At 38.5% G+C, this 16,992-nt stretch overlaps 1 protein-coding gene across 1 annotated transcript in view; it reads right to left on the bottom strand.

Annotated features, from left to right (window-relative positions):
* Positions 1–15,096: 15,096 nt before the first annotated feature.
* PRKG2 (protein kinase cGMP-dependent 2) overlaps positions 15,097–16,992 on the bottom strand; it is a 100,817-nt gene continuing 98,921 nt past the window's right edge. The window contains exon 18 of the mRNA XM_003414127.4: positions 15,097–16,417. Coding sequence (XP_003414175.1) covers positions 16,322–16,417 — 96 coding nt within the window. The 3' untranslated portion in view covers positions 15,097–16,321. The remainder of the gene's footprint in view (positions 16,418–16,992) is intronic.

Raw genomic sequence — 16,992 nt, 5'->3', positions numbered from 1 at the left:
ATTTATGCTTTCTCTCTTTCCTCTTTGGCTGATCTTCTCTCTCTTTTTTTTTTTTTTCTGTTATGATGATCTTTTCAAAAAATCAGTTTGTGTCTCTAGTGAGGTTCTACATTTTTTTCCTGTTAATTTATGCTTTAATCTATGGATTTATGCTTTAATCTTTGGATTTATGCTTTAATCTTTGGATTTATTTATTTTTTTCTTTTTCTAGCTTCTTGAGTTGAATATGGAATTCATTTATTTTCACTTCTATTTTTTTAATAAGTACATGTAAGAATAAACATTTTCCTCTGAGAACTATTCAAAAACATCCCACAGGTTTTGAAATGTACTTCTCCTGTTCTTGCTCATTTCTACATTGAAATTTATATTTTGAAGGTCATCCTTAAAACCGAATCATTTTGAAAAAAAATTAATTTCCTACTTGATAGTTGTTTGGGGGCTATTTTATTGTTGGTCCTAGTCTAATTGTGTTGTATGCTTAGTTGCTTTTTCCAATATGATTTTAAACTCTGTAAATACCTTTTGATTAATCTCAAGATCTTTTATTAAAAATTTAATTTAACACAGAACTTAATTTTATTATGGGTAAAATGCTTTTAAGTAAAATAATTTAGACAAAGTGGATTTTTCTCATTAAGTTTATGTTTTGGAAAAGCCCTCTGTCTTAGGCTGAATCCTCTAGAGGAGCAAAACCAGTGAGGCATATATAAAAATATATATAACCCATTGCCATTAAGTCGATTCTGACTCATAGCAACCTTGTAGAATAGAGTAGAACTGTCCCATAGGGTATACAAAGAGAAACTGGTGGGTTTGAACTGCCAGACTTTTGGCTAGCAGCTGAGCTCTTAACCACTGTGCCACCAGGTTTCTGATAAATATATTGAGAGAGATTTATTTAAAGGAAATGGCTTAGGAAATTGTGGAGGCTCGCAAGTCCCAAATCCATAGATCAGGCAGCAAGCTGAAGGCTTCACCTGATTCACATGGTTGCAGGGGCTAATGGACCCAAAATCTGAAGGTCAGGTACAGGTTACTGGCTCACACCCAAGAATCAGAGGTCAGAGGATGAGGAGATGAATGCAGGATGGAGAGAGAGAGTGAACTGTGACAGATCATCCAAATATACTGGATGCAAGCCACATCCCAAGGATGCTCCCCTTCCAACTGACTGGCTGCTCACATCAGATCACAAAATGGAGAATGATTACATAATATCTGCCAAACCACTGAGAATCATGGCCTAGCCAAGTTGACATATAACATTAACTGTCACACCGTCTGATGAAAGTATAAATGGTAACTGATGGAAATTTGGGCTGGAAGCAAGGAGAGCAATCAAAAATTAAATAAATAAATTAAATAACCCATGCAAGAGATGGTGGTAGCCTGAATAGAGATATTCACTAAGATAGGAAATACAGAAGAAAGAGTAGAGAATGAGTTAAGTTTTGAGCTATGATTATGGTAACTAGAAAATTCAAGTGGCTATATCCAGAGTCCTATTGACCTGGAGCCTGGCAGGAAGGTCTGTCCTGGAGGTACAGATTTTGGAATTACAGTTATATAGGTGCACTAATAAAGGGGCATGATGGACAAATTCCATCTTATTGAGAGCTGTGTGGTAAGCATCACCATGAATCCAATTCTCAGCTGGAAGTGGATCAAGTTCTCACCTTCCCACTTCTCTGTCCTTGTTGCCAGCTGCCCAAGCAGCTCTCCCTCTCTACCAGCCATCCAGAACTGGACTGCAGTTCACGAATTAAAGACTCCATCCTTCAGATCAGCTGCCCATATAGCTATTCTCTGATCCTAGTCATCCTAGCCAGGTCAGAACACACAAGTTAGAAGGACTCTATCCTTCCTACCAACTGCCCCCACATCTCTTCTCTCTTAGCCACCCTGAGCTAAGTCAGAGCTCACAAGTTAAAAGGCCTCTGTCCTTCAGACTGCAAAAAAGGCAGACATCAGTCCCTCCCAGTTCAGATTGCTCCTGTGAGTTCACTAATTCACTGGAATGACTCTCAGAACTCACGGATAATATTTGTACTTATTCAAGGTCATACTTTGACTCTCGTAGACTTCTTTTAATTTTCTTCAGCTTCAATTTGCACTTACGTATGAGCAATTGATAGTCTGTCCCATAGTTGGCCACTGGCCTTGTTATGACTGATGATATTGAGCTTCTCCATCATCTCTTTTCACAGATATAGTCGATTTGATTCCTGTGTATTCCATCTGGCAAAGTCCACCTATACAGTCATCATTTATGTTGTTGAAAAAGGTATTTCCAATGAATAAGTATTGGTCTTTCAGAATTCTGTTGTGCAAACTCCAGAGTCATTTCTGTCACCAAGGTCATATTGTCCAAATACTGACCTTTTGTCTCCAACTTTTGCATTCCAATCTCCAGTAATTATCAATGAATCTTGATTGCATGTTTTGTCAATTTCAGACTGCAGAAGTTGGTAAAAATCTTCGATTTCTTCACCTTTCGCATTAGTGGTTGGTGCCTAAATTGAAAACTGTTGTATACTAACTGGTCTTCCTTGTGGGCGTGTGGATATTATCCCATAACTGACAGCTTTGTACTTCAGAATAGATCTTGAAATGCTATTTTTGATGTTGAATGTGACAGCATTCCTCTTTAATTTGTCATTCCTGGCATAATAGACAATATGTCCAATTCAGAATGGCCAATGCCAGTCCATTTCAGCTCACTAATGCCTAGAATATCAATCTTTATGTGTTTCATTTCATTTTTGACTGTTTAGAAATTTCCTTAATTCACACTTCTAACGTTCTGATTACCAATTTACGATGTGCTGATGACACTACCTTAAAAGTGAAGAGGACTTGAAGTACTTACTGATGAATAAAAAAAACTACAATCTTCAGTATGGATTACACCTCAACATAAAGAAAACAAAAATCCTCACAACTGGACCAATAAGTAACATCATGATAAACAGAAAATATTGAAGTTGTGAAGGTTTTCATTTTACTTGAATCAATAATCAATACCCATGGAAGCAGCAGTCAAGAAAGCAAATGATGCTTTGCACTGGGCAAATTTGCTGCCAAATACCTCTTTAAAGTGTTAAAAAGCAAAGATGACACTTTAAGGACTAAGGTACACCTGACCCAAGTCATAGCATTTTCAATTGTCTCATATGTGTGCAAAAGCTGGACAATGAAAAAGAAAGACTGAAGAAGAATTTATGGATTTGAATTATGGTGTTGGCAAAGACTATTGAATATACCATGGACCTGCCCAAGAATGAACAGATATGAGGTACCACCAAAATGCTACTTATGAATGAGAATGGAGAGTCTTCATGTCACTTACTTTGGCCACATTATCAAGAGGGACCAGTCCCTGGAGAAGGGCATTATGCTTAGTAAAGTAGAGGGTCAGTGAAAAAGAGGAAGACCCTCAGTGAGAAGGATTGACACAGCGGTTGAAACAATAAGCTCAAACATACCTACGATTGTGAGGATGGCACAGGCCCAGGCAAGGTTTTGTCCTGTTATACATTGCATCACTATGAGTCGGAACTACTTTGACAGCACCTAACAAAACAATCTGTACTTACAGTTACTCATTTATTATAACCAGAAAGGATACAAATGAAGAGACACTTCAGGTGAGTTCTTGGAGGGTTCCCTGTGCAAGTCTTCCATTGTCTCCCAGAACGGATGGCCCTCTGTGCATGTATATCTCACCAAACCAGGAAGCCCTCAAACTTCCATGTTCAAAGCCTTTTATTGGTTTCATTGCATTATCATGATTGGGGCCTCATTGCATAGCCATTGTTGATTAAATCATTGAATATGCAGCACTGAATTACGCTTCCCTATTTTCCTGAGGTTTGCTGACCATAGGTGGTCCTTGAGGCCCACCTCTCATGTGTTGCCTAGTTGTTCAGGAAGACAAAGACACTTTGATTGCTGGGGAATTCCAAGGGCTATCTTTCAGGAATCAAAGACAAAGACCAAGTTAAGTTCTTTGTATCATAATAGGTGATATTAAAAATAAAGCAGGAGGTAAAGTCATTTGTAAGGAGTAACAAGCCAAAGGAATTGAGAAGAATGATGAAGGTTTGATCTGATAAGCAGTTGCAAGAAAGAGAGAGAACCAGGATACCGAATTAAGTATTGAAAGTGTTAAAAACCCCAGTTATGTTCGGAGCTTTAATTTGTGATGGCAATAATCTGCCCAATCGGGTGTTTATCTCTACTGTATTTTGCATCCCAGGTATAGTATTGGAGGACACAATTGTATTGTTATGAGACTTGGATTCTGCAGTGTTAGTGCAGAAGAAAATTAAGGCAATACTGTGTTAAGTGATAATTGAAGAGAAGAATCATCAAGTTATAGAAGAAAATGAAACCAGGAGATATCTAATAGATAGGTGATCAAAAGGGACTAAAGGATAGAAATGATAAAACTAAGGGAATAGTTAAAAGATAGGTCTTTTTTGCCTGACAAAGACTGGAGAAACCCCAAGAGTATGGCCCCTGAGCAGAACTTGGCATGCAGAGAGAGAAAAATCTAAGTTTAAAACACTTCCACCCTCGTCACACTCCATCACCTAGAACCATTACAACATTACTCATGCGTAGTATACACACTTTGACATCTTGGTACAGTGTATGCTTGAGAATATTTTTGACCACAGCTCTTAGGTCTGGTTTAAGTTAGTTCATGAAAGGTAGGATCTTTACTTTTAATTTGTTTTGCACCAGGAAATATATCACATAACAAAGAGGTTTTACAACTTTTGTTTTTCACTAAATTGCCATAGTAATGATATGGATGTACCTCTTTCTGACCAACAACAATGAATATAAAAAGGTAAATTTAATATTTTTAAAGTGTGTTAGTTTCTTTTCACTCCAGAGTCAAGTTTTGTTACCTGTTAGATAATAGAAATAATAACTATAAAGCTGAGAGAGAAATTTCCAGTGAGATAACACATATAAAACTACTTAGCACACTGCCTGTCATATTAGTGCTTAAAATGTTAATCCCTTTCTTTTTTACCTTTGTACAGTTGTAATCATCAATATCTGGCAACACTACTTTGAGAATAACTGAGACCATAGTCTGCAAGCTGTTGCTAGAAGAAAAAAGCGTATGTGTGTATATACAGAGGAACCCTGGCTGCACAGTGGTTAAGTGCTTGGCTGCTAAACTAAAGGTTGGTGGTTTGAACCCACGAGGAACTCTATGGAAGAAAGATGTGGCAGTCTGGTTCTGTAAAGATTTACAGCCTTGGAAACCCTATGGAGCTGCTCTACTCTGTCCTAAAGGGTCACTATGAGTTGGAATTGACTAAATGGCAGTGGGTTTTTTGGGTATATATATATCATGGCACTGGGCTTCGATTGGGTTATATATATATAGGAGCCCTGGTGGTTAAGTGGTTAAGCACTCAGTTGCTAACAAAAGGTCAGCAGTTCAAACCCAGCAGCCACTCTGTCGGAGGAAGATGTGGCAGCCTGCTTCTGTAAAGATTTCAGCTTAGGAAACACACATGCATACATACAAATATATACATATATTTACTCATCTAAGACCTTGAAAGCCCCAAGAGTCATCTTTGCTTGCTTCCTCTACTTCTCTTGTTCCTTATATTCAATGCTATCAGCCCTGTCTCCAAAACATAACCCCAACCTGCCCCTCACTCCTTGTATAGGACTCCTGAGACACTCTAGTCTGAGCCAGCCCCCATCAGTTTCCTCCTGAATTAAATATTGGAATTGCCTGCTATCTGGTCTGTCTGCTTGCTTTATTCCCTGATCTAGACTCCATCATAGCACAGCCACTAGAGCGATCTTTTGATAATAGAAATCAGATCAATTCACTCCTCTGCTCAGAAGGAAAAAAAAAAAGATCGAAAGACTTCATATTTCATTTGAGATAAAACCAAACTTTTTACCGTGACCTTCAAGAGTCTCATAATCTGGACCTGCCTGCCTCTCTGAGCTCTAACTATTCTGGAAATTTACATGGCTTCTTTCTGTTTCTCAAACATGCCAAATTCACTAATATCCTACAGCTTTTGTATTTGTTTCTCTGCCTGGAACACATTTTTCCAGATGACTCAGGGATGTTTCCTTTGCACCACTCAGGTCTCAGCTCAAATGTCACCTATTTAGGAAGGTATTTCCTTACCACTTATTCAAAGCTGTCACTTCTCCTCAGTCCCACTCTATCACTTTATTCTGTTTAATTGTATTAATAGAGTTTATCACGAAGATAATTTTTTTTTGTTATTATTTTTGCAAAGGGGAAACACTTCTCTTTTGAAATTACTGATGAGATTTTGTTTTTACCTTCCTGAGAACTAATTTTGCTCTTTTCTAGAATCATTCATCTGCTTCTCAGGATTGCAGGAAGTTAACACTAAGATAGTCTTAGTAACATGAAGCTTTGAAATTCAAACACCAAGATTTGGTCCTGAGAAAGGACAATTTAAATTCCTGCATTTCCTCCTTTGGAGTCCCTAGGTGATGCAAATGATTAACACCTCTGGCTGCTAACCTAAAGGATGGCTGTTCAAGTCCCAGAAGCACTTTGGAAGAAAGGCCTCGCAATCTAAAAAATAAAAAAATCTACTTCCAAAAAATCAGCCATTGAAAACCCTATGGAGTGCAGTTCTACTGTAACACACATGGGGTCGCCATGAGTCAGAATCCACTCAAAGTTAACTAGTAGTGGTAGTAGTAGCTTGTCCTCCTTTAGCTGATAAAGGATCAGGTTTAATAAAAGAGACTATAGCATTTTATTTATATAAGGAAAGTCCAAACATAAGAGGAAGAGGAGAAAGCTTGCCCTTTTCTACTCTTGGGGGAAAGAAGAAAGGTCAGGAAGTCTCTTCTTTCACTGTTTGAACTCCTCACAGGCTGTCCTAGAGCAAATTACAGCACAGCCACACCAGAGTTGGTGGCACAGCATAGCTGGACAGCAAAAGGCTCTGAGGTAAACTTGTCCTGAGTCACCGTGTTTGCTTCCACATGGTGAAAACGGGACCTGTATGTCTTTGAGGTTTGGCTAGGGAACTTATCAGATGGATTACCTTAGTAGGCCTTAGCGAGTTCTGCCAGGCGGGTATCACGTAGGCCTGAAAAGGACCCACAGTCAAACTCCACGGGTCTTTACTGCCAGCAGTAACCAAATGGAAGCAAATCATTTGAGGACTTGGGGCCCTATCCCAACCCAGAGAAGACAGATGATGCGTTTCTCCAGCCACAGACTTCAGTCGTGAACATCAGCAGGACAAATGGCAGTAAGATAGATACCTTGCCCTAGAACCTTGACACTTCCTTCATCTTAGTGAGGGATAGAGTTAGAAAGAAGCTAAATGAGAATCTGAGCATTTTTGTCCGTGAGAGATTGAAAATTTCATACAGCAATGGTTCTCATACATTGTGCTTTATCAGAACCACGTGGGAAGCTCATATATCCCACAGACAATCAGGCTTATTGGGGTAGGATGGGGCCTGGGCCTTGGTATTTGTACCAAGCTCCCCAGGTGATTCTGATACCTACCAAAATTTGAGAACCATTGCCCTAGACCAAACTGAAACCCATTGCTGTCGAGCCAATTCTGCCTCATAGCGACCCTACAGGACAGAGTAGACCTGCCCCATGGGATTTCCAAGCAGCACCTGGTGGATTTGAACTACTGACCTTATGGTTAGCAGCCATAGCTCTTAACCACTGTACCACCAGAGAATGCCCTAAGTTATGTTTAAATTATGTGGTTGGAATAACTTTGAACTGGATGAAATTTTTAATTAATTTTCCCCCAACTAAAAAAAAAAAAAAGTTTTTTTTTTTTAACCAGTAGGTGGAGCCCTGGTGGCACAGTGGTTAAGAGCTCAGGCTGCTAACTAAAATGTCAGCAGTTTGAATCCACCAGGCGCTCCTTGGAAACCCCACGGGGCAGTTCTACTCTGTCCCATAGGGTTGCTATTAGTTGGAATTGAGTCGATGGCAAAGAGTTGTTTGTTTCGGCTTTAACCAGTAGGTAGTCTCTGGGCAGTGCCCACATTTAATGCGCTTGGCTGCTAACTGAAAATTTGGAGGTTCAAGTCCACCTAGAGGCCCCATGGAAGAAAAGCCTGGTGATCTACTACCAAAAACCAGCCACTGAAAATCAGTGGAACACAGTTCTACTCTGAGACACATGAGGTCGTCATGAGTCGGTGTCGACTTGATGGCAGCTGGTTTCTTTTGACACTGGTGGTTCAGTGGTAAAATCCTTGCCTTCTGTGGAGGAAACCCGGGCTCACTCTCCAGCCAATTCACTTCATGCGCAACAACCACCAGTCTGTCAGCGGTGGTTCGTGTGTTGCTATGGTGCTGAATAGGTTTCGGGGGGCTTCCAGAATAAGAAACCAGGAAGAAAGGCCTGGTGATCTACTTCCAAAAACCAGCCAATGAAAACCCTCTGGATCCCAATGCGATCATGGAAATGGCACAGAACTGGGCAGCATTTTGTTCTGTTGTGAATGGGGTAGCCATGGGTCAAGGGTCTACTCCATGGCACCTAACAACAATGACCAAGTGGAAGACTTGGTTTGCAACCTTACATGTGGAAACGTATCAAGATTGAGAGATAAGGAAAAAAAGGTCACCAGAAGTCAGGTCCGACTCAAAATTCAAGGAAGATGCTTAATTCTGGAAGGCTCTGAGAGAGAGCTTATTTCAGTCTGCTGCTGCCTTTGACCTAGTGAAATTTGTAGTTGATGTTCAACAGTCCTTTGTTTTAATGATCCTTCTGATATCTAGCCTACCTCTTTGATTCAAATCAATTTTTTAAGTAAGTTTTATTCTTCATTACCAAATATAAGTTCAATATATAAAACTGAGAAAATAGAGACAGAAAAATGTATCCATGACTGTACCATCTGGAAATCGTCAGTGCTAAAATGCTATTGTTGGGTGCCATTGAGTTGACTCCAACACATATTGACCCCATGCAACAGAGCAGAAAGGCCCCATAGGGTTTTCTTGGCTGTAACCTTTACATAAGCAGATCATCAGGTCTTTCACCCACAGAGCCACAGGTGGGTTCAAATCACCAAACTTTCAGTTACTATCTGAGCACTTAGCACTTAACTCTTGTGCCATCAGCGCTCCTTAGCATTAACATAGTTATATAGTATATATCAGGATCACAATTATTGTCCCTCTGCTGTATCCTCAGCACCTAGAACAGTGCCTAGAGCATAAAAAGTGCTAAGTGTGATCATTAAGGCTGTGTCAACTTGGCTGGGCCATGGTTCTCAGTGGTTTGGCAGTCATGATGTAGTTTGGCAGTCGTATAGTGATGTAATCACCTCCATGATGAGATCTGCTATGACTAGCCAATCAGTTGAAAGGGAGTTTCCTTGGGGTGTGGCCAGCATCCAATGAGTGTGGACTTTCTGGCAAAGCTCACTGGCTTTTGCTCTGCTCCGGATCCTGCATTTCGCTCTTCAGTATCTGACATCTGGGTCTTGGGACTTGGACCAGCAGCCCGCTGTCTTACATTCCAATCTTGGATTCCTCAGCCTTGGAAACCCGTGTGCCAGCAGCCTGCCATCTGACCTGTGGATCTTGTCATCGTCAGTCCCTGCAGCTATGTGACTCTGGAGAAGCCTCCAGCCTGACACCTGACCTATGAATTTGGGACCTGCCAGACTCTACAACTTTGTGAGTGATTTCCTGAGATAAATCTCTCTTTCTACATATATGTGTATGTAAATGTATATATATATATATATACATACACACTTCAATGGTTTTGCTTCTTTAGAGAACCCAGCCTAAGATACGAAGTAATTGTTGAATGAATCAGTCAACACATATATTAACTATTTTTCTTCATATTCGGTACCCATTGGGATAAGGGGTTTCCACTTATTCTCTTTCATCCATGTGGAACTTCAAAAAGAAAAATGCATATTAAAAAAAAATTATTAGCCTTACTTTCTTTAGCCTTTACTCAAGGATCTAATTTTTAAATATCTCTAGGCATACTTTAATTTTTTGACCATTCTTCCTAAATGCAAAGCTGAACACAAGGCATTAAAGGGGACTGACCAAGCAGAATACAGAAAAGGGCAGCTTTCCAGGTCTTGCATTTTATAACCCATTTAGCAAACTGAGCATCATTCTGAATTTTAAATACCAGGATTGGACAGCCAATTCAGTCAGCTTGTGTTCTAGTGTGATGCTGTCTACCTAGAGCGTAAGCCCCATTTGCTCTACTTGGTTCCAGGATCAGTGACTTGTCTGTGTTCTTTCTTTACCATAATATATTTTCTTCTACTTTTTTTTTCTAGGTATATGTTCTTTCCTCACTGAGAAAGTTTATATTCATCAAAACAAATTTCAGTGTTACTTCTCATTGTACCAAATTTAATTGAACAACCAAGAATTACATAAACAAAAATATCTTGGCTGTATGTCTTTCCAAAATTGAAAGTATTCCAGCTCTAATTCAATTTAGAGCTTGCCTGTAAATCACCTGAGATAAAGTATTACTGGGCCCAATTGAATTGTGTGGCCTTGGCCCTATGTGCATTCTGATGATTGTTGGGTAGCAAGCAAGCAAATCTCATTACATAAAAATTTCAAATAAGTGACATAAGAATAATTATTTGTCATATTTTTACTAATTTTAAAACTGAAGTAACTTTTTTTACTGTATCATCTTAGGTAAGCCAGAAATATGTTTTGAAGAATCCCCTTGCCTGTGTGGTTCTGAGGTGGGCTTGACCACAAGAGAAATTTGGGTAACAGACTGAAAGGTAGAAGTGAGGAGAAGCTATATTTATGCCCTGGAGGTCAGTGTAAGACCAGGCACTGCTGCAGCTCATATACACTGCTGCTGATCTGCTGGCTCACCTTGTTGGTGTAGGGCAGCAGCCAGGTCTGTGGTTCTTCCAGCTCCTTTAGCTTCTTCAGTCCTAAACCAGGTACGGTAAAACCTGTGAAAGCTGGAACTTGCGTGAGGTGGAAGCCTGTCAGAAAAGGAAAACTAAAATATTTCTCACTAAATGAGGGATAGAAAAGTGCTAAGACTGCACCCTATCAAAAGTGGAATAACTTGAGAGGCCTGGAAAAACAAGGTAGTCCCGTCTAGTTCTAGCTCTCACAGATTTCATTGTGTATGTTAAAAATGCCAGGTTATCTTGCAGGTCACCTATATGACCAAGGCTGACCATGAAAGACAGATACAGATCCCAGTTTGTTCTCATGGGTTCTGGTCTTTCATCACAAGTTAGGCTTTTGTTTCCAATAAAGTATGGCGAAGTGAAGTTATATGACTTCTGAGGCTGGTCACAGTACAGCCTCTGTCTTGCTGCCTGGAACAGTCACTCTTGGAGTCCTAAGAAGTCATGAGAAGAGTCTGACTACTTTGAGGCTGCCATGCTGTGAGGAGTCCAAACAATGGGAGGACATATTTAGTCACTTCAGTCAGCAGTCCTAGTCTTTGAGTAGTTCCTGCCCAAGTACCAGGTGTATGAGTAAACAAGTCTTCAAGTGATATTAACTCCCAGCCTCAGTCTTCAAGTTTTTCCATTTGATGCCCCAGATATCGTAGACCAGAGACCAGCTATCTTTGCCGTGTGCTATCTGAATTCCTGACCCACAGAATAAGGGAAAACAGTAACATTGTTTTAAGCCACTATGTTTTGGGATACTTTGTTCCATAGTCATAGTAAGTGGAACTAAGTCATGCAAACCATTACAGCAAAATTGTGAATGAAATGAATATTTGAAGCTAATATTTAGCTTTGAGGGTAGTCAACAGTTGATATGTTTATAATTGTTTTAAAGTCTTATGTAAATAGGATGCTACTACCTACCCATTGATGTCGAGTCTATTTCACTCATAGCAACCCTCTAAGACACAGTAAACTGCCCCATAAGGTTTCCAAGGAGTGGCTGGTGGATTTGAACTGCCGACCTTTTGGTTAGCAGCCAAGTTCTTAACCACTACACCACCAGGGCTCCTGTAAATGGGATAACAGATGTAAATATTCCTAATATCATGCCTGAAAAATAAATGACAAGAAGTTAACGTTATTCCAAAAAGAAATGTATGTATACATTTATAATTATTTCCCAATATTCACAGTAGTTATGTACAATTAGGTCACCATAAACACTGAATTAGTGAATACTGGGCCATGGCTCCTGGGAAGATGAAGCATTATCTTCCTGCGAACCTCTGGTCACAATATTTTTTTATCACCCAGTAAGTACAAACCTTGTTTTATGTGTATTTCTGTTTAAAGACACCATATTTAATATATGTTTCTTACAAATAATTTTATGCAGTATTTCTTCATAATAAAAACACTAGTTGAGAAGGGTTTAACATTTTTCTGATCCTGGGTAACAGGACTGCAAATTTCTCTGGTTTTCGACCTTACAATGCTGTCTACTATGCTTTTTTTTTACATCGGTCATCATCTCATGAATCCATAAATTTAGACACTTTTCCATCTTTTCCATTTTTAGAACTTCCTCGGGCTTCTTTGAATACAGACAGGTGAGTTTCCTTTTCCTTTTTTTTTGGATGTAGAGTATTGTTGATTCATTAACAACGAACGCATGGCAGATAGCATTTTAACTCAGGTTCACATGAAGCTTATCTAGCACACGTGTTTTCTCTGTAAGGCACATCACAGACTTCTCATGCTGAGGAACACTAGATAGCACTTCACACTACCCATGGGGTCATTTTAAACAGAAAATCACCAAAAAAAAAAAAGGAAAAAATATGGCATTAAATAGACTGCAAAAAAGATACTTGTTTACAGTATGAGAGCTGAAACAAGAAGGCAGAGTGTTGCCTTGTTCAATCTCAGTTAAGAGGATGTTTTCTACGTATATTTAGGAAATATATAAATATATATTATATATGTGTGTGTATTCATAATTCATAAAAATTAAAATTTAGGTAAGCTTAATGAATCACTTCATTTTGGTGAGGATTAACTCTTCATTTTATGCACAAGGTGTGACTGATCCCCTTTGAGCTTTAAAAGAAAAAAAAAAAAGATACTAGATTGGTACAATTCTGCATACGGATTCCAATGATACACCAGTTCCAGGACTAAATGGTTATTAAGGCCCCTTTAATGCTAATAGATATTAATAATAAAAACCAAAAACCAAACCCATTGCTGTTGGATCATTTCAGACTTGTAGCAGCCCTACAGGACAGAGTAGAACTCCCCCATGGAGTTTCCAAGAAGGGCCTGATAGAATCGAATAGCTGACCTTCTGGTTAGCAGTCACAGCTCTTAACCACTATGCATGCCACCAGGGTTTCCATTTTTTTTTTTTTTTATAGCTACCATTTAATCATCATTATTTCAGAAAAACTGTACAAAGGACTCCTAGATATTTTATTTAATCCCACAAACAGACCTCTAAATTAGTTATTACTTTACTCACTACAAGTGAGAAAGCTAGTACTCAGAAACACACCCGGCAAGAAAATACTCGAGTTAGGATTATATGATAACTCACTCTCATTTTCTCTTTTTTATTTAAAAAAAAAACACAACCAAACTCATTGTCATCGAGTTGATTCCAACTCATAGCGACCCTATAGTTTTATGAAGTACTCTAAAAATAGAATAAAACCACATATGATGATTACATAGTGATATGGCTACTCATAGACAAAATAAAACTGTAGTACCCTATGTCTGTTTTTATTTCTATATACGTAAGTTCTTTTTTGAGTTACAACTATTGATCTCCTTTGATAACAGCATTGCTATTACAACTGTACAGTTCTGATATCCACCCTATCCATAAATTTTTGACATTTATAGACTTGTAATTTAAAAATATATACATGGAAAAACATACAGTACATACAAACCAAATGCAAATAAAAATCATTAAAAAAATCTTAGAAATTCTTTAAGCAGGTTATGTTGATCCTATTAAAAATGATTCTTCTATGTACAATACATAATCTTAAAAATACTAACCCCAGAAACAAAAACTCTTTGGTTCAGCAAAAGGATACTAAATGTGGAAATTCTACTTGTTAAGAATGCACCTTCTTGGGTTGGGCCTCAAGTGCCTGGCTTAACTTTGCAGGAAGCACATAGCTGACTTTCTCTGAGTGCTAAAAGCATGGGTGGAGAGTGGGTAGATGGTGCTTTTCACATAGAACATTGTTGTTGTTGTTAGGTGCCGTCGAGTCAATTCCAACTCATAGTGATCCTAGGCAAAACATTACCATATGAAAATATAGCCAGAAGTTTGAATAATGGAGTAATTTCGACATTATTTTTACTCTGTAAGATTCAAGAAATGTAAGATACAACTATCGGTCTCTTCTTGTCCAGAACAAAAGAGGAAGAAGGAAACAAAAGACTCAGAGAAGAAACTAGTCTACAGGACCAACAGTCTACCGAACCACGTCTTCATCTAGGCTGAGATCAGAACTCGAGGTGCCTGCTGTCACTACCAACCACTGTGATCAGGGCCAAAATAGATAGATTCTGATAGTAGGGGAGAAAAATGTAGAACAGAACTGAAATTCTTGAATAGTCTAGACTTACTGGAACAGTTGAGACTAAAGGACTCCCCGAAGACTATCGCCCTGAGATACTCCATAAACCTTGAACTAAAACTACCCCCTGAGGTCACCTTTTATCTAAAAAACAGATTGGCTAACAGACTAAAAATATCACCAGTGAGTACTTCACAGCCTTAAAAAAATCATCTGTATGAGGCCAAATGGTCAAAACAATTACTCTAAGGAAAGATGAAAGGGTAAGGGGGACAGGGAAACCAGATTACTGGAAATAAAACATCCAGAATGGAATTAACAAGAATGTTGACACATTGTGAAAAATGTAACCAATGTCACTGAACAATTTGTATAGTAATTATCAAATGGGAACTTGATTTGCTGTGCAAACTCTTACCAAAAAGACAATAAAATATTATTAATTAAAAAAAGAAAAATATACAGAAAACTCTGTCTCCCATACATTTTGGAAGGGAAATGGAGGGGATGATCATGGTCAACACATATTTAAAAAAAAAAAAAAAAAAACCCACTAGTAAAGTTCTTAGGTACTGGCTCCCAGTACTGTTGAAACTACCCTATTCTTCATTCTGAAAGACTGCAAGGAGCCAGGAGGAAGGCAGATACTAGCTGACCTTTTACTTCCTATCATTTCTCCAGATTTCCCCAGCAGCTTGCCTGTCTTGGCAATCTAAAACTATAAACACAGTCATGACTCAAATGTCTTAAAAAAGGAGCTCTTAACTCAGCAGTGATTATAGTGCATCAACATTCACCAGTGGGGTTTTCATTAAAAATTAACTGTGGCTATTCTAAACTCCTTTGGTTTATTAATAACAACAATCACAGAATTGGGCAAAATATCTCAGAGTTTCAAAGAGTCAGCAAGTTTACCTCTTAAAATTCATTCTACTCCATATTTAATGGGAAGAAAAAGCTTTCATAATTTACTCCTCCGTGTGGTCTACTTGTTTGGGAAAGATTTAGTATATCAGTTAAAACCTTTCCAAAGTCTCATTATTTAACTACACATCATAACCACCTTTAACGAGGTTTTGGAAAAGTCTTTGAGGTATCACAGATGGTCACAGGAGAATGAAAAAGTATTTTTCCCCTAAATTCTCCAATAGCATATAATTACTTGGTTGAAATAATTAACTCATTTACTTTAGGAACAGGTACCCCTTTCCCCATGTGTCTGGGGATAGGATGATATGAGCACATTTCTAGGTAGAATGCAGGTGAAAGTCAAGAGCCTCTATTTACTGCTAAGATTTTGGCAAGCCACTATTTTAAAATTCCATAATGCTTACTTGGAGTTTTGAGAGCTGGGGAAACCTTCCAAAATTCACCCCTATTCTTCCTTCTATGTGCATGACTTAGATGCTCAAAAGCAAGACCTTTTTAAACTTTACTAGGACTCAAGGGAAAGGCATATGACTGAGATGGAGCGATAGAATACAGAGAAAACTATGCCTCTTCGATGAAAATTGTGCTGACTGTGGGGAGGGGAGTGTGATAACCACCAACATTTGAGAAAAACAAAAAATGGAACATATGAATAATTAACAACATCTAGCTGGGCCATTATTCAGAACCACCCTCAACTCATGGACAGGGATTTATTTTCCCCTAATGGTTTTCCAAAAGCTATTGTAATATTCCAAAGTGGGAAATCATCACAGTTGGATTATTGATCCATACAGTCCTCTTCCATAGCGAATATGCAGTAATCATCTTGGCTTCCGTCAGAAGTCTTTATCCCAGCCTGACAGCTCATCTGGAGGTATACCCTTTTCAGGGGGATACTTGTCAAAGTAGCTGTGATCTGTGGGTCCACTGAGCTAATAAACAGAAAGGATTAAAACAAAAGTGAGAATAATGTTGACCAAGCATGCTATTGTGTATGGATAATGTTTTTTCTAACTGAACACTATTTTATATCGCACCCACTTGTAAGTTAAATACAAAGAATAGATGACTGATTACCATACTTGAGCCACAGTCTCAGCCTCATGAAATCTCCCCTTAGAACCAAATGGATTTGGTCATTGTATTGCATTCAACAGGAGCTACCTGGCATGAGGAGGTATTTTCTAAAGAAAAGGGAACAGAAATGATGTTTTTCTTTATTTTCAAATTGAAACACATTTTTTAAAAGTGAGTATTTAAAACAAAAAATTTGCCTGAGTTCTTCTACATTGTAAAAGTTTCTCACCAAGCTTGAATCTTTACATGGTTCATTGCACCATGTAAATCCTCCAGAACACTAAAGGGATAATTCAAAATATTAGTGACCTGTTGAAAGAGTAAAATGACTCAAGTATCAAATTATTTTGCAAATAAGGTAGTTTCAAATTCTTTGCCTTCAAATAAATTTAAGTAGGATGTAACTGAAACATCAGCAGGTAGCAGGGGG

Source organism: Loxodonta africana, chromosome 5 (genome assembly GCF_030014295.1).
Source record: "Loxodonta africana isolate mLoxAfr1 chromosome 5, mLoxAfr1.hap2, whole genome shotgun sequence".
In the NCBI taxonomy this organism is placed as follows: Eukaryota; Metazoa; Chordata; class Mammalia; order Proboscidea; family Elephantidae; genus Loxodonta; species Loxodonta africana.
This window is presented reverse-complemented; position numbering and strand designations above follow the sequence as displayed.